Genomic DNA, 18972 nt, shown 5'->3' on the forward strand with positions numbered 1-18972 from the left:
AAGGGCAGAGAGCGCCGCTGCGCCCCCTGAAAGCACACGAGGGGCCGACTCCCCCTGTCAGGGACCCCCACCCCCACCCGGCTCGCCATTCTCCGCCACATTTATGTGCTCCTCTTCAACAAAAAGGCCAAAGGACCCACACACAGCCTTGCCATTAAACCAACCCCCTTTACTGTTAAGGTTTTTTTAATGCTACACGCACAACCTCCATCCTCACTGTTACTATGACGGTGCAAGAGGAATAGCCACTGTGCACTCACGTTGCCTAGCAACGCCTCAGGCACTCTGCAGAGATGCCTCGAGAAGCAGAGCGCAGCACACACAGGTGCAGCCACCGGGGAGCGTGCCGGGCCCCTGGCTCAGCAGGGTTAACTGCAGCCCCATGAGCAGCCCTGCCCGCCTACCCCTGGACTGCGCAGTCGAGTGGAGGGAGACCCAGCCTTCTCCGGGACCCTCCATCGCATGAACGACTGCCTCTACCTTCTCCACCCCTACTCCAGGGAACCCAGCGACTCGAGATGGCCTCCCTCCACCAGAAACCGGGGCGTAAAGAAGACACCGTCAGGGCTTAGAGAAGCTTCGTACCAACTCAACCAACGGGGCTCAGAATTTCTACACAGGACCGTTATTTTACCACAGACTCAAATCCTTGGCACATTTGAGGAAGTGGTTATATATAGGGTGTCCCAAAAAAAGTCTGCACACACTCTGCGTAATTAAAAAGGCGGTGTTTATTAACATACATCTCATTTCCAAACTGGAGCTCTCCGCTGTTCAACTGTGCCTGCATTTTTGGGGACGCCCTGTACTATGTGACAGAAACAGTCCATTACAAGAAGCTGCGATTCGTGGCTGAGCAGATGCCGTGGGTTAGGCGCGGGGGCAGCGCCGTCAGCAGCACCTCTGGCTTGTCTGCAGCCCGCACGTTCACGAAGGACGCACTGAGCATGTGCAGGACACGCTGCTCATGAGGTCTTTTCAAGGCCAAAGTGAAAGAAATGACCGGGGAAAGCGAGACTTAGGGTGACAATGAAACATCTCCCACAGTCAAAAGCTTGTAAACCCGCTGCTCCCAGCACCACCTGTTTGCACAGATCACAGTGATGGGCGGCAGCACCCCACCCACCTGCAGCGCCCACTGCTCGGCGACGCAGCTGCACACCGCCGGGCGCAGGACTAGTCATTTCTAAGGGGAACTGAGCAGCACCTTCCGGGGCGGGCCCGGGGAGGAACTCACCCGCCTCTGTTGTGCCGCTGGCTGTGGGCAGAGATCCGATAAGGAAGCATCCGCTCCCCCAGGTTCTCCAAGTTCCTCACGATCGCCCCCCGGTCCATCAGGGCTTCTATCGTCCGCTTCAGCGCAGCAGCAGTCTCGGGCTGTTTTGTTTCATTTTGTTTTTAAAAAGAAGGAAAAAACACATCAGACTCAATGTAAGAACTGGAATGACCAAGTCTAGTCAGCTCTAATCAGAACAGCTCTGCTGGGAGAAACCTTTAGGTCGAAGCAACAGAAACGCTGGCTGAGACAGAGAGACAGACTGACATTCACTGTAAAGAAAGCGGGAGCTCACAGATGCGAAGGGAAAGCTGCAGCGGCCGCCTTGGAGTCCAGGGACCAGAGCAGCTCCGGGTCGGGAGGCAGGAGCTCACGGGGCTCTTCCGAGCGCCGTGGCCGGGGTGGAGCAGCGCCGGTCACCGTTGGGCCTGGGTCCCACGGCTCCAAACTCCAGCTCCAGGGAAGCGCATCCTCTTGGCAGGACACAGCCCATCCACCAAAACCACAGCCGCGGGAAGGAACGCTGGAGACCGCAACCCAAGGGGGAAGATGGAGACCCACCTCTGCCCCCCGGAGCGCACCTCTAAGAGAGGGGTGGGCACACACCCGGCAGGGCCAGCGGCAGGGCAGCGACACGGGCAGCGCTGGTGGGGAGAGCACGGCGGCTGGGAGGCGGGTCACTCCTGACAGCAGGAGATGCAGAGGGTGAGTGACCAGGCTCGCACGCAGGTGAGGGGCAGAGGGCGAGGCGCACGAGGAAGGAGCCAGGCGTTCCACGGACGGAGGGTTGAGAGCAAGATTACAGTGGGTACAAGTATATAAATAATAAATGCCCGTCACCAAAAACCTTCCCACGCCATAATCCCATCGTCCAGGGATCAAAGACTTTCTGCCTGGGATGAATCCCTTCCAGGTCTCTCTCTGCACAGGTGCACACAGGAATGTCTGGCAGATGCTGTACAGGTAGCCCCAGCTCATGGAAAATGGGTCGAGGAGGACAGGGGTGGCAAAGAGGGCACCAGAGGACGGAGGCGGAGAGGGTGTTGCTGTCACAGCCACAGGGAGCCCGAGGGCGCTGCGAGGACAGCAGCTGCGTGAGTCAGGAAATGCCGAGCCTGCGATGCCGCAGCACCTCGGGGTGTAGCCTGGGCTGCGAACAGGTGGGTCAGTTACACCCCAGGAACCCCGCTGTGGCTAGGCCTCCGACGCCCAGGAGCAGGGGGTCCCTGAGGAGGGGGCGGGAGGAGGAGAAAAGCTCAGCACAGAAGCTCGGAGCACAGACGTGGGGGGCTAGAGGACTCAGAGTCAGAGAGGCAAGTGGAAAAGGCCCGAAGGGCTAAAGGAAGACAGGCCTCGTCGCAGCAAGACAGGCAGCAGTGGCGACGAGGGAGAAGCCGCAGCACGGCGGCTGACGGTCGGTCACTTGGGAAGATGGGGCCAGCGGTCGGCTGAGCGGTCCCATGGTAGAGGGCTCACAGCATGGAAGCGCAGACCTGAGGGGCAGCTGAACGTGAGCCGAGTGTTACAAGAGAGGAGTCCTGGGCGAGTCAGCAGTGAGCGGATGAAATGGAAGGCGGAAGGGCTTTCAACGACGACAACCATGTGGCAGCTGTGTTTACTGTCCCTGCCACATGCCCCAACCGGCCCGGTGTTCTATTGTTACATATTTAATCTACACACACACACACACACACACACACGGGGGGGGGGGGGGGCGGGGGCTCTGAGCGATGCCTGCTTGGGGTCAGGGCAGCGGCCTGCAGGAGGGCCTGATGGAGGGCGGGAGCACAGTGCCGAGCAAAGTCGGGAGGAGGCCCGAGGACCCCGGGGAGGGAAGGGACACCCCTCCCAGGCACACCGAGGGGTGCAGAGAGGAACCTCGGAAAATGCACCTCCCGTGCTCAGTCGGCATTGAATGACAACTGCGGGCCATGTGAGCGCGTCCAGGAAGCCAAGGAAACGCACACGGCCACAGCCCTCCTCTCCGAGCACCGCTAACGTGTGCGCACCCGGTACTGGTGTGGGGTCAGTGTTTACTCCGCTCACACTGCGCCCCCGGGACTTTCACACGCCTACAGGAAGCTGTGTCCATACTGAACCAAACTTACGCGAAAACAAATTTCCTAAAAACAGTAAAAACACTCTCTTCACACGGACACTGACTGTGGAAGGTCTGTGGCTACTCCTGCGCCTGCGCACACACTTCCCTGTGGTGTAACTCCCTCACATCTCGCCACGCAGACATGCTCAGTGTGGCAGGGGCCTCACTGCTAACAGCAGTGCAATGTTTCATTTCACTAAAAATGCTATTTCTTAACCTGGAAGCGCATCGATTATCTTGTGATGAGGTGGGCGAACACTCTATCCAAATAGGAAATAAGAGTGACAAGAACAAAACAAACTGGTTCATTACTATCAGTCTTCTGATTAGCCACCCGAACCACACATTTTGGTTTTAGTCTGCGCTATTAAAAAGGAATGTATCTCATTACCTCGTCTTTTCAAATTCCAACTCAACTATTTATAGCATAAAATAAGGAAGAGCTTGTGAGATAAAATATTTTCTGTCTAAAAAAGGGGAAAGCTACCCAATAAGAATGTAACTTAGGAAAATATCAAGACACGTTTTGTTTGACTTTGGTATGTCAAGGTCAAACTGTAAACTACTTGAATAGACACACTCATTTCACTGTCGCTTCAAATGACCCGAAAGTTTAAAAAGGAAGATGAAGGTGGGGTAAGAAGACCTCTTGCCATTAGGGACTCAGCTTCTTCCATGTACCTGACCTCGTCACTGTAAAGGTGGGGTCAGCAAGCCAGAGCCGCGGCCAAGTGCGGCTCACACCTGTCTGCAGATAGAGCCTTACGGGAGGGGAGCTCCGTGCAGGCAGCCCCACGGCCATGAGCCCACTTACAAGTCCGGAGACCACGTGGCCAACAGAGCTTCTCCTGGCTACCACCTGGCCAGCTTCTGCTCTGCACTGCAATGGCTGGAGGGGAGCTGGCCAGACCTCCGTCCACGCCATCTAAATACACCCGAGTAGCACCATGGCCTGGGCCACTGAGTCACAGACAGTCAACTCCCCACGGGATGGGTCCCCAGGCAGAACGCAGGGCACCAACCTAGCGAACCCCAGCTGACTGTTCATATCTCCACAGCATTCAGAAGGGGGTCTACAAGCTCACCAGTCCGCCCAACAAGCTCGTGATCCAACCAATCCAGGCCGCCATCTGCACTTTCCTCACTGAAGTAAATCTTTAGCCCTAGCCAGTCTGGCTCAGTGGATAGAGCATCGGCACATGGATTGAAGGGTCCTGGTTTGATTCCCATCAAGGGCGCGTACCTCGGTTGCAGGCTCAATCCCCAACCCCTGTCAGGACACGTGCGGGAGGCAACCAATCAATGTGTCCCTCACACTCTCTCACATCGATGTTTCTCTGTGTCCCTCCCCCTCCCACTCTCCCTAAAAATCAATGTTAAAACGAATATCCTCAGGGGAGGATTAACAAAAAAAGAAAATTCATCCTACACAAAACTAAAACCAATTTTTGATCTTATTCATTACTGAAACTACTGGTATTCGGTCTACAAAAGAAGACTGGGAGGAAACCCAGTAGCTAACTTCAACTACCTGCAGGGTTACTATGCAAAAAAGTATCGTGTTGGCTCCCAAGGGTTAAAGGGGAATCAAAGGGTCGAACCACAGAGACACGAGCCTTCCTATAACGAGACCACTAGGCCATCTCTTCATTGGGCAGGAGGTGGGCCCTGCTGGCTTCTACCTGAAGCCCCTGCCAAGACTAACTTGCAGGACTGCCCTGCCACACTCATCCTCCCGAAGTCGTTTTGAAATGAAACTGGCTTTTTAATTACAAACTGCACGGCAGTGAGGAGCGCATGCCGACAAGTTTGGGGGGAGGGGGATGCTATAGGAGAGGAGGCGGCCCCTCCTGACACGGCCAATGGCAGCGCGAGTGACGACGGATGTCTCTCAAGAGCAGAGCCAAGGCTGCGGCACGAGGCCAGGGCAGGCCTGAAACCATCACCGGGAGGAATCCTTTCTTCAGGCTCCACCGAAGGTTCACCCGGAAACACGCCTCTCAACGTGCTTCCTCGGGACAAGGCCTTCCCAGCTGCTCACTGTGGGACCCACCGCCACAGGGTAGCCGTGGGGCCACGAAACCAGTCCCTGCTGTTAAGAACGTGTGACGCCGCCATGAGAGCAGAGCAGTCCGTCAGCAGGAAAAGGCGGCTCAGCAGGCGCCGCTGGAGCCCGAGGCAGCCCTGCTCCCGGGACTCAGGGGAGCCCTGTCCCGACGGGGGTGAGGGACCACGGACCAGCCCGACCCGAGACCCTGATGGTGGGCACCCCCCGCTCGGGGAGGTGCAGGGGTCTGCTAGGGCCGGGCTAACTCCGCGACTAAGGACGGGAAGGAGATCGGATGGAAGTTGTTTGGGGTGGAGTCAGCAGGGGCGCTCGCTGTGCCCTGTATAAGGAGAAGCCATGGGTTTTTCTGCTCAAGGCAATATTTTGACTAGAACATTACAATTTCAGGTTCTTCACTCACCTACACTGGTAAAAACGTACGCTTTCTAGAGGGCAATTTACCAGTAAAGATTAGTTTAAAATGCACCTTCAATTCCAGTCACTCCCCGGAATGTACTCTGAATGCAGTCACCTCCCCGGCACAGGATTTAACTATGGAAACATTCACCGCAATGTTACTAGGACAGTGAATAAATGGAAACACAGTTAGTTGCTCATTAACAGAAGACGGTTCAATGCATTATTTTCACTGACTGGACCAGTCTTATGCAGCCACTAAAACACAGGGCGTTGAGCCTTGAATACTGACATGAAAATACTTCAATAATAAAGAAATCAGCATGTGGAGTCAACCTACAGCTCTTTTCCAAAGAAAAAAGTTAATTACGTGCACACACCAAAACAAAGTCTAGATGAATATACAGCAAAACGTTATCAGCTTTCTCTAGGTAATAAGGTAAGTATTCTTTTTTAACACTTTACCTGATTTGTTTTGCAACGAGCAATGAGAAGGCGCTTTAGAAACACCCTTGCTATAGGGCAGATTGAGTCTTGCTTTAAGGAGGACTGCCCCCCCGCCCCGCCACCCCCCACCCCCCTCTATGCCAACTGCTCTTACAACAGATGCGGTAACGTGAACTGTGTTAGGGCCCGGATCTCCGCTCGGCGTGGCGCACCCCCTCGCTGGCTGTGCCCACTGAGCCTCATGGCCGAGCTTCTGGCATCAGGAGCTGCCCCGCGGCGGCCCCATCTCTCGGGAATTGGGGAAACGGGCGTCTGTGAGTCAGGGCTGGACGCCCCTGCCCTGGAGTCAGGCAGGCCAGCGGAACAGGGTGAGGAGGAAGTGAGAGGGACTTGCTCATTCAAAGGCCACGTGGCCAAGACTGAACGTCTGGAGGCCTCAGACACCTGACCTTAAAATGTGCTCTTCGAGGGCAGTGATGGAAATCAGGAGCCCAGAGCAGAATGGGAGGAGAGTCCCGAGGGGCAGGAGCCCGTGGTTGTGAGCACAGATCAACGCCATGACCGCGGCACAGCCCATGCCCGCCGGCTGAGGGTGCAGGCCAAAGGCAGCAGACGGCCGACCATGGCTCCCGCTGCAAGGCAGGCGACGCCTGAAGAGCACGAGCGGACTTGCCGACTCTCCAGCGCAGGGGCACCCGAGGGCCATGGCCCCACGAGCTCAGACAGTGACGCTTGCACTACACCAAAGGCTAGCAGCAAAGAGACTTCCAGAACTAGCCCTGAGCAGGAAGGAAGTCCTGACTGCGTTTGTATGAAGCCACCAGCGGCCAGTTACTATGCATCTAGATTACCAGCCCTCTGTGTAGGGCGATCATACTTAATCCACCTGTGTCTGAGGGCTCCAGCTTAGGAATGTCATTGGAGGTCGTTTTGGTCACATCTGGGGGCCGGTTCCTCTCATGACTTGGCAAGTCCGAGGACAAAGGTGGCATCGCCAAGGCCTTCCTCCAGCACACACCGAATCATCGAAGCTGCAAAATCAGGTGTCTGCGTCTCAACCTCAGAGATTCCTACTCAGTTGGCCTGGATTTAAAAAATCTTGGGAAACAGGATTGTTTCAAGCGCCCAGGTGCACACAAAGGTGAGAACCACATCCCGGAAGGAAGGTGCTTGGCTTCGCATCACCCCAAAGGTAATGAGTATAAAGGATTTTCAGCAACAATCTCCGCTGGCTCTAATTTAAGGTCATAAAGCTCCCCTTTGCTCACAGAACGAAGAGCCCTCCCTTGAATGTGAAAGTGAAATGACAACCCCAACAGGTGACTGCTTGCTCATACCACTTCCAGAGCAGGCAACGGCAGACCCAAGGTGCCCGTGCTGCCTCCTCGGAAGACATTCCAAAACCCACAATCTGTTCCTGGGAGATTTCCATTCCTACCCTCCCCACCCCCTCCAGATGCGCATACAGATGAATACAAGGAGATGGGAACAGAAAGATTGGCAGGAGGCCTGTTACTATGGCAGCGAGTAAATGAAATGCCAAAGCTCATGAAACTGATAGGGAGAGCAGGGATCAGGTGGCCATCCTAGCCACCTGTCTTGCTGACGGCTCTCCTTCGTGCACAATTCAGTCCCCTGCCTTCGCCTGATGCTTCAACCTCCTCGGAGAGGGAAGAGGACACACGGAGTGAGTGACAGGGAGACCAGGGAAGGATCTGACTCTCTGATGACCAAAGGGTGATGAGAAAATTCTACTCAGATCTGGGGAGGCTTCTAAACGCCTGTGGACGGGATTGGCGAAAATATCAGTTAGCTGACTCATCTAAAAGGGCACCGACAGAATCAGAAACGTGGGCTTTGAGGAGTCGGACTGGCATGCGAGCTGCACAACAGACCAAAGGTGTGTCCACTGGCTGGGCCAAATCTTCATTCAGTGGTGGAGGAGGCACGGAAGGTGCTGCGCTGCTCTGAAGAGCAGGGAGGAGGAGGTATAAAAGCAGAGGTTACAGGCACCCACCACCCTTCCAGATGCAGCCCCTTCCTAGTGTCCCCTCCTCTGCAACCCCAATGGATCCCTTCCATTCCGCACGACCTGCAGTGTGACTGCTTAGAGCACACCTCCTTCCCCCACCAGGCCCCTCCAGGCTGCATGCACCTCACCTCACCACAGGCTGAGACGCAAAGGCAGACAAGCACCATAAATGTCTGATGGAGACATAAGCCGACGAGGAAAGGGAGAAGGGAGAGGTGAGAGCTCTAACTGTACTTCACTCAACCAGCAAGGAAGACAGGATGAAGCCAAGTCATGAGGTCTGAGGACAAACAAGAACTGTTGCAGAGGAAAACAGCAGCATCTGGGGGTGGGTGGGAGAGAGGCAGAGATGCATATAGCAGCTAAAGCACAGCCTTTTCATCGAAACCAGCTGCAAGCTAAGGAACCAGGAGTAAACAGGTGAAAGACAGAAACAGAAAAAAAAAGACATGGTGGAGACTCATAAAGGTGCCTCCAAACATCTAAATCAAGACTCTTGGGCCAGAATAAAAAAATAAAAACAAAACAGTGGACGTTCACCTTCTAGAGTGTGCAGGGAATATCACAACAATAAACCCGGACTGTGGAAGCTATGACAACTTCTGGAACCGGAGTCTGCAAGCGCCACGCAGAGACACGAGGCCTTCACGGAGAATCCACCACTGGCGATGACAATGAGCCCTCAAAGCAGAACTGGGAGGAAAGTCAGGGTGTGGCCGCCTCCTTCTGCCCGATCTGTTTCTCCTCCCCACAGTCTCTAAGAGCAACGACATCACCTGGAGTCTACATTCAACTTGGAGGCCACATGCAAAAGGGGATTATCAACTGCCTCAAAATTATCCCAAAAAAACTTAAAAAATCAGTTTTGCACCATCGTAGTAATAACTTAAGCAAGAATTACCAATGGATGCTGAAGGCAGGGATTCAAGTTTAATGAAGAACAAGTCACTTACAGTCTCCAATGATCTCCCCACAAATTACTTATTACCAAAAGGCAAGAGTAGGTTGACAGCAGACAACCGGGCAGACACCATCTAAACCAGCGGTTGCCAACCGGGGGTCTGTGAAACACTGGTGGCCCATGAGGTCTGAAAGGTTGGCGATGCTGATCTAAACCACGTATCCAACCTGCTGTCAACCGTCCCCCGACGGGAAGCAGCGAGGATGTAGTGCTTCTGTTGTCTTCCTGCCCAAATCCAGTGACTTTAATCGTGAGGAAGCGAACAGATCCCACCTGAGGGGGGCAGTCGCAGAATGACTGTCCTCCAAACGTCAAACACCTCCTTCCCTGAAAGGTCAAGAAACTGACCCAGGCTACAGGAGACAGGTGCAAACACTAAATGCAATGGACTGGCCTCTGAAACAACAACAACAAAACTTTGCTATAAAAGGACATAATTGAAAAAGCAACGTTTGAATACATTTTAAAAGTGTACCACTATTACTCTCCAGATTTGGGTAATTGTATAGCATTTAGATGAGTGACTGTCCTTATCTTAGGAAATCCGCCCCCATGTACTGAGTCGGGGGAGGGGAATGATGTTTGCACCTTAGGCTCACACCGTTCAGAAACGTGTGTGATGAGAGAAAATGCCAGAGCTAATGTGGTCAAACATTAAATCAGCTACTGGCGAACCTCGATGACGATTCCTGGCTTCTTCACACTATTCTCACAACTTTCCTACACCTTGAAATAATTTCAAAACTAGAAGTCAAGAGCACGATGGATATTTTTATTTCCTCACTGAGCTGCATGTACCTCAGTTCTCGAGTCAGTGCCTGTGAGCCCGCGTTCACACAGGTCAGCGGCAGCGGGCCCTCACTGGAGCCAGGCAGGGCCAAGGAGAGGAGCAGTGTACAAACCCCACTCTGAGACCACACACTGCAAACTGACACATGTTCACACTGAAAACACTCAGCCACATAAATGTCAATTTTTCATTTTATTCAAAGTTGGTACATAAGTGCTAACATTTCCATAAAATAATTACTATACTTCAGTTACAGGACAAAAATACCACAGAAAGGAATATACTTTGCAAGAAATGTAGTTCATCTTAAGTTTCCAAATACTTTTGAAGGCGAACGCAGCAGCTGGCAAAATGACACACAGTACACAGAGAACAGTGTATTCTACAGTCAGGGATGAGAACTGACAGCTCTTTAGCAGATCTGTTTTTTTTCTTTTTTTAAACAATAACACTTTTAAAAACACATGAAACCAAGATCATACATGTCTACAATTTTATAAATCAGATTGTATACAGTAGGCTAAAATAGTCAAGCTAGAACTGTCATGTATGGTTAACAATCCTAAATCTACAATCTCAATTGTATTCCTTTCAATATGTAAATAACCTGGTTTAATCAAATTCTACTTTCTGCTTGTAACTAAAACATTGTATGAGAAGGACCCAACTAGTTATAAACCTTTAAAAAACAAAAGCTGTAGACAATGAAAGGTACACTGGAAATCTATTTACAATTCAAAAAACTCACCAATAATTCAGCACATTCATTTATGATTCCATTTGGTCTACAATGAATAAGTGATGAGTTGATACATGTACACAATACACACTACACACCTCAGTGCGCAGGCGGGTCTCTCAACAGGAGTCTGAAGGAAGCATGAAGGCAGGACACTGGGAAGACATTTTCTAAAAACGTGTTAATACTTACATATCCAAGTCATTAGACAAAGCCGCAGTGCTCCGCTGACACTGGCTTGAGAGTGAAGAAATGGAGGAAGCATCTCACTGGACACTAAACAGGAGTTGGTTTCTTCTTGAAGAAGACTACTGACCTTTGCACAGCAACTGTGTTTGAAATCCACCTCATCAAACAAACAAAAAGCACTGAGAAGCCAACACGGTTCATGTGATTGCCAACCTGTGTCTGGGCAACAGAAAACAGGATGTCCAAGCAAAGAATGGCAAATCCCGCTCTATTTCTGAACTCTGTTGGCAATCCACACACGGAAGCAGTACTGGTGGGGAAGCAGGGAACGATTCCATACCATCATCTAACGTAACATGTCATTATTAAAAAAAATAAAGCTTTTGTATTGTAATAACCCCACAGAAAAATCCATGAGCAAAAGACTTGTTGATCTGTTTGCCACTCAAAAGTTAGAGATCTCACAGTGAAATCAGGAGTTTCTATTATACATATTTACACAGCGAGGCCTCCTTCACCTAGACTAATTAAAGCAATCTTCATGGAATTATAAACAAAAGATATTCTGACAAAAGAATCTTGCACAGCATTAAGTTCTCACACACACCTGCATTTAGAAGCAACATGTAATGTGCAGAGCACATACTACAAGAGACGACCAGGGCCTAGCTGCCTTGCCTGACCACCAGCTGCCGGCCAAGGTGCTCCTCAGACCTGTCCTCTGTCCTGCCTTTCTGGCGCTCCCCTCTCTCAGCCCGAAGCCTGAGGCTTTACCTTCTAGACCAGGGGTCCTCAAACTTTTAAACAGGGGGCCAGTTCACTGTCCCTCAGACCGTTGGAGGGCCGGATTATAGTTTTAAAAAAAAACTATGAACAAATTCCTATGCACACTGCACATATCTTATTTTGAAGTAAAAAAACAAAACGGGAACAAATACAATATTTGTATTTGCATGTGGCCCGCGGGCCGTAGTTTGAGGACCCCTGTTCTAGATAAAGTGGAGGGACGCCCACTACTTCCTGCGGGAGGAGAATCTCTCCCTCCAGGTGTCAGGTGAACCCTCCTAGCACCTGTTGCATTAGTGTACCCAGCTTCAATCCCATTCCAGGGTATCAGAGTTCACCAAGTCTTTCTCTAAGAAGACAAACATACAAAACAGAGTGGGAGCAATGGTAGTTACTTCTCCCCATTCTGAGTTTTATCTTTTGACACGTAGGCAAAACCAAAGACAAAGATATCCTTGTTCATTCTTTTTACAAAAAGTATTTTTATTGACTTCAGAGATAGAGAGGGAGAGAGGGAGGGAGGGAGGGAGGGAGGGAGGGAGGGAGGGAGGGAGAGAGAGAGAGAGAGAGAGAGAGAGAGAGAGAGAAAGAGAGAGAGAGAGAGAGAAACAATGATGAGAGAATCATGGACTGGCTGCCTCCTGCACACCCTACACTGGGGCTGGAGCCCACAACCCAGGCATGTGCCCTTCCCCGGGAATCAAACTGTGACCTCCTGTTTCATAGGTCGACCCTCAACCACTGAGCCACGCCAGCCGGGCTCCTTATTCATTCTTGATAAACAGGAACTATTCAGGTAGAGAAAGTCAGGGTAAGGTAAGGACAATGCCAAGCAGAACCAAACACACCGTTTTCTTCTTTTGCTCACTCATTCACTGACTGCATTAATCTGGTCTTGAAGCAGGGAATGGGACAGGCAAAAGAACCCTGCAGATCCTCACAGCCTCCGTGAAAAGCAAGGAGCGCATCTGGGAGCTCTCAGAATTAGTTTGGTGCTAGAACATCTGGGTGAAATTCTGCTATTAACATGAAGTGCCATCAAGCAGAGCGAAAGTCAAGGTAACGTCACCCCTTCCACACAAACCTACAGAAAGATGAAAGGCAAGTGGGAGTTGCCCTGCTAAACTAGGGAATTTCTCCACATTTTCAGGGCAGTGTTCATGGGAGATTAAATATCCTTAAGCTTTAAGATCAAAACAAATAAACCATCCAACCTCCAATAGCTCTACAGCACAAGTTTGTCAAGCCGTTCCACCCACCAAAAACCAAGTCTGTCCTTGCTTCTTTGCTTCCAGATTGTGGGAAAGAGCCCACAGACCCCACTGTAGCTGGTGATCCTCCAATAAAACTGTAGCATTACTGACATCTGTATGCTCTCCCTCCACCAAATACAAACCTCCTCAGGCGATCACACTGGGCTGCTTCTCCTTTGGAAGCCACACGTCATTGTCGAGGGCTGTCAATACTGTGGTCCCATCCTAACCCCACACCCTGGCGGGTTCTATGGCTGGCACTTGTGGGATACTGAGTACCGTTACTCTTGTGCTTTCTACATGTGGAGACACACGTGTGGACAGGATTTTGTGCTTTCTATGGGTCTCTGCCCTTTTCCCTATCATGGAATGTGAGCTGCTGTCACATACAGGTTCTCAGATACATCTATCAAACCTATACTGGATAATGATAAAGTTAAGATATACTCACAAAATTAATATAAGAACCTTACTTTTTAATTAAGGAAATAAACATGTGCAATAAATAACATTTAAGCTGCAACACCAATTGGAGCTACCTGGTTTCCTTGAACCTAAATAAAGGCTGCATATAAGGTACGTAAATATAAATGTACTTTTTTTTACTTCCCTCACTAAAGCTGTAACAAAATTTAAAAAGAGAAACTAACCCATTTCAATCAGGAAAAGGAAAGGTGTAAACTGGCAGTCAGCACTGGCAACCACAGGCACTAGTCACAACACAAAGCTCAGAAGCAGATTCGATTCCAGACGCACTATAGACTGGCCTTTGACAACTTGGGATTTCAGTAACAGCAATGAGTTTAATTTGTTTCCCACTATTATAACAAAGAAGTGAGTTATTAAAAACATCCCATTTAAAGAAGTCTAGGCTACACTGATACTGAAGAATTATCCAGACTAGTTAGCCCAGAGGCCATTCACAAAAAGGAAACATTCCTTTCTCCACAGCACGAGGGCAACAAGGTGAATTCACCGAGATAAGTCAGTCTCCAATAAGGCTGTGGTTATCTACTATCAACTTGTGCTATTGCCAAAGTCACTGAAATATGTATTTCCCTTATTTACAGAGTTCTCTGACTGCAAAATGTCTTGAACTAGGGGCGGGGGGTGGGGGAGGGCGGTCATGGCAACAGTTACAGCGCTTTTCTGAGGAGAGCAGAGCCACCGCCAAGCCACTAGACGAAGCTGAGGCCATGGCGCTCTGCCTTGACTTGCTCTTCAGTTGCGTTATTTACTCCAGCATCTTCCTTCAAACACACTGTACATCCCGGTAACCACAACAGACTGCAAAAGTCCTTACAGAGTGAGGCTCATGGGTAAGTCAACAGCTTCTTAGAAAGTCATGTGCGTGACATGAGTAATGATACAGATACACCACGCTGTTTACTTCCGAATCAGACTACATGCCAATGGTTAAGGCTGTCAGTTACCACATAAATGGAATGTCTAACCCCAAGCAGAAAACTCAATCTATCCTTCATAAAGGATTTGAGATGGAAACAAAAACACAGATGACACAACATGCCTTTCGAAGTCAATGAGCAGTTGAAAGCCTTGTTCCCAGCTGTGGAGGGAGAAGCTTAAATAAAACATGTATACGAGGAGTAAGTGAACAGAGTGTGGGCACAGCACTGGCCACGCCTGTGAGTTATTTGGGGCCTTAGCTAAATGCTGTTCTAGGAGTAAAGGTAGCCGAGTCAGGCCAACAGCACGCCGATGAAGAGACGGGACTTTAATGGAGGAAAAGGGGTTGAGTCAAAAGTCTAACCAAGTGTAGGAACCAAGATTACTTCTCATGTAGTCCAACTTCATACCTAACTAGTACAAAGGGGTTTCTCTAGATGCCAACTGACTACTCCAACTTTTTACCTTAATTAGTGTAACAAGGTTTTTTGACATCAAAACACCATTCCTCTCGGCACTGTGGCACAGTCTTTTCAAAAGGTCTCATACATTAATTACTGCTGTCTCCCTAATTTTTAAAAGTTTTGAGAATAAAATACTGAATTAGGGCTTTTCTTATTAGTGAACACACACTCTGAGAAAATCATTCTTAAGAATTAACAGTTTAACCTAATAGAAATGTGGTATTTTTTAGACACATCTATAGCTAATGGATCATTATTTGGATACAAGTGTTCACACTGGTGCGAGAGCAGCGCTTCTGCACACCATAGCGATTAGCTGGAAATGCGCTAAGGGGACAAAAGGCCGAGCCCAGGGGAAGAATGAAAGCAGTCTGAAGGGAGAGACTCGGGGAGCAGACAGTCTCTCTGGATGGCAGGTGGCTATTCTCACGGACACACACACCCTCACTAGTCAAGTCTTCAACACTGAAATGAAGCATTTAACATTCGGCTAATAAGAAACCTTATGAATACTGAAGCCTAAAACCATTCAAATATTAGTCATTTTAACCTCAAATATGTTCATAAATTCCTACTTCACAATATCAAACATCAAACCAGGGTTTAACAGGCTGCATCTTATTCACTGATGCCCTAACCTATATGGGGGGGGGGGGGGGGGTTAAACCAGCTGAGAGTCAAGATGCTGAGAATTCCAGGAATGTGATTCTACACACTTTTAAGCTCATGTCTGTCCTTTCCCAACTTGTTAACGCTGCGTCTCCCAGGAGCTTCTCCGCATCGCACTAAACAGTGTTCCTGTTCCTAGGAAGCCTGTCTGCAAGTCTCTGCAGCCACATGACGGAACCGGAAGGGTCTGTATACGTCCCTCAACCCAAGCCTGGGCACGGGGAGACGCCGCTGCCTGGCGCCCAGGTGGTCCTTTCCCGTCGCAGCATCTCAGATGGAAACGCACAGAGGAGTGAAGGACAAGGAAAGCAGTGAGCGGACATGCCCAGTGGGAACACTGATGGCCTGATCTTCCAATGGCTGGTAATATGGCCACTCTATAGGGTGGTAAGGAATGCCACTAACCCATCGCCTACATTAAATGTTATTCGGGGGGAGGGGGGGATCCCCACGCCCAGAATAGGGAGAGGGCACTGGAGTGCCTGAGAACAGCGCAGACTTGACACCCACAGCCCAGAACACACTCAGCCTCAGGTTAGAGCGCCGTTAACCTTTCCACTCAGTCCTCAAAATGTGGATTTCACAAAGTGGTGGGTCCCTGCTCATTACGGGAGGTGCCATCTCTAAAAGCTATGGCTACTGTGACCCTCTCACAGCCAGTGAACAGGAAGTGCTGGGAGGTCGGGTCTGTGGGATCTGGCCCAGGACACAGCCCGCTGACCCACTGGGTGCCTCTCTAACTTAGAGACGGCGGGACAACCTCACAGGAAAGAAGAGCCGGAAATGGGCTCAGGTGTTTCAAGAGCTGCTGGCTCCCTTGGGTGGCAGGACAAAACGCTCTTAGATGAACAGAGGAATCAGAGGTCCCACAACAGAGCCACGAATTATTCTGCCAACCAGAGTAATACGCTCTCTCATCAGACCTTGAGACGAAGAGGCCCAAAGGACAAATCTAAGGACTGGGGCTACCATTCACCGCAGGTCAGACTGGATCTTCTCCCCTGTGAAGACCAGTGTCCTCACCTCATTTTGACTCTCAGCTATTTTAGTCACTATTCCTCTTGGTCAATTCTGAACCTTAGCATGAACCAATATAAAAATATATACATGTCTATAGAGAGAGATCAATACCATTTAGGACTCATTTCATTAGCGTGAAGAATGAACATTTTTGCTAGCTTAAGACAGACCACGTATCATTCCATGAACAATCATTCTAATGACCTTAGACTGAAAAATGAACCCCTGAAATGAAGCTGCCCTCAGCAATCCACGTCCTTTCAAGCATGTTATCTACTGCTGGGAAGCAACAAGGACAAGCTTCAGGGACTTCAGTCTAAACAAAGTGATGTTTACACGGCAAAGAATAAACAGCCTAATGGATATGCTAATAGTCATTCCTTATTTACAGGCTTTAGTACTCTAAACTTGACCTATTGCTATATACACACGAACAGACACAAGATGATGCATTTCACTATTATACTAAGACAACAGCAGAGAAGGCAGGGGGACCCTAATACTCCAAAAGTGAGGACACAACATAAAATAAAGGGGGAGTCTACATAAACACCACCTCCTCATTTGTGCTGTAAGTACAAAGGGTAAGAAGGCTACCCAGCCAGTATGGCGATCCTCACTGCTGTGACCAACCAGCAATGTCATCAAAGAAAATGCTAATTCCTCCAACTGAATGGCATTTTGAAAAATCGGAGAGCCTGCTATTTCCCAAATGCGGAAGGTTATCTCAGAGGAGGAACATTCTTTGAGAAAAGGACGAACCATGAACAAACCATGAGTCCAGAGTGGACACCTGGTTGTCTGTTCTTCCCAGTGGAGTTTGTAATAACCTTGGACGTGTCACAGCCTCAGCCTCCAGACAAGAAAAGGATGGTCCCTATTTATTTGGCCCCCAACTTATAAACCTTAAGAGTGAAATTGAGAAAAAATTCTACAAGGCACTGTAAGCTCTCAACAACCATGCTATTCACATAAGAAGTGTTTTCTCGGCGACAGCCTCAGTCCATCAGAAAGCCTCCTGCTGGTGGGAAGACATTAAGCTCCCCGATCATTTCTAAATCAACTTTGGACTAATCAAGTCCATCATTAATGAAACTGATTTATAGAATACAAAATAGTTAATGTCATTAGGACTGAGTTTTGATTCAAAACCTACAAAAGTACCTAAAAAAGTAATAATTTTGCCTGAATATAAGCTTAATAAAATCATGCGATTTAAAAAGTATCAGAGTACAGAAAAGTCAAAGAAAGTAGATACACAGGCAGTGTCCTTCATCTGTCATGGAGTTTGGGAGGGGATGGTGCTGCACAGACACCGAACTCCAGAATCTGCGGAGCTTCCCTCTACCACCTTCTGTGCACCTTGCCCTCGTGAGGGGGCATCAGCCCGTGAACGCCGAATCCCATCTATGGAGGTTGCAACTGTGAACCAAGCCATGTCAAGATAAAGGGTCCTATGATCACACAGGTCCTGTAACCCTCCGGGAGGCACGCTACTGAACCAGGAGCTCCTGCTCACAGCACCTCTCACACGTGCTGTCCATTCTGTAAGGGCGATACTGACAATCTCCCCACGGCCAAACATGCACCAAGTGCCCCTTACTCATGGCCAGTTTGCATTCAAACATCTTCATGCTCTAAGTCACTTAACTTTTTAAGCAAAAATGAATAGGCCGGGTTTGGATGGTCTTTTGAAAAGGTGTAGCAAGAAAAACACTGATCAAGAATAAATATACTCTCAGAATTAAATTTTCCCTCTAAAGCCTAAACAACCTCCATATAGCGTGATCTGATCAAGCAGGGCAACCTAGCACTAAGGCAGTGTCAATTTTTTTTCAATTTCTGAACATATCTTCCAACTGGATCTACTTGGGAAGCCATCTGGCTACGCAAGAGCGTCGCCAAATGCCAAGCACGTGCCTAGGGAGTTAGTGGAGTACAAGCAATCGCCTGCTCAGCGGAAGCTGGTCCGACACTGCTTAGGGGCTGCAAAACTCCCAAACAATATGAACAACCTTAATTTGGCCAATGAATGTGGAGGTCATCAGCAATGTTACTTCATCTTCCCCCCATAACCACTTAAAAATACAGTAATGGCATATAACTTTATAAAGACAGACTTGGTGGTCATTTGAGTATGGTTCACTAAAATTCAAAGTGGGGGGAAAAGGAACTGAACAAACTTTCCCCCAACACTGCATATACTGGTGGTACAAGAATAGCTACAGAAAGATGGTCTTCCTTTCTTTTGGCAATCAGAATCCACAGGCTCATGCTAACCAAATGAACCCGGCAACTAACTAACTTGTCCTGGAACAAGTACCTCACTAGCACATAAGTTAGATTTTCAGTACAGAATTGATTATACAATCTC

General features: G+C 49.4%; 1 protein-coding gene across 1 annotated transcript in view; it reads right to left on the reverse strand.

The window, feature by feature from the left end:
* MRPS6 (mitochondrial ribosomal protein S6) overlaps nt 1–18972 on the reverse strand; it is a 56876-nt gene that overhangs the window by 12816 nt on the left and 25088 nt on the right. The window contains exon 2 of the mRNA XM_036351156.1: nt 1238–1377. Coding sequence (XP_036207049.1) covers nt 1238–1377 — 140 coding nt within the window. The remainder of the gene's footprint in view (nt 1–1237; nt 1378–18972) is intronic.

The sequence above is a fragment of the Myotis myotis genome, unplaced genomic scaffold (genome assembly GCF_014108235.1).
Source record: "Myotis myotis isolate mMyoMyo1 unplaced genomic scaffold, mMyoMyo1.p scaffold_m19_p_2, whole genome shotgun sequence".
NCBI lineage: Eukaryota > Metazoa > Chordata > Mammalia > Chiroptera > Vespertilionidae > Myotis > Myotis myotis.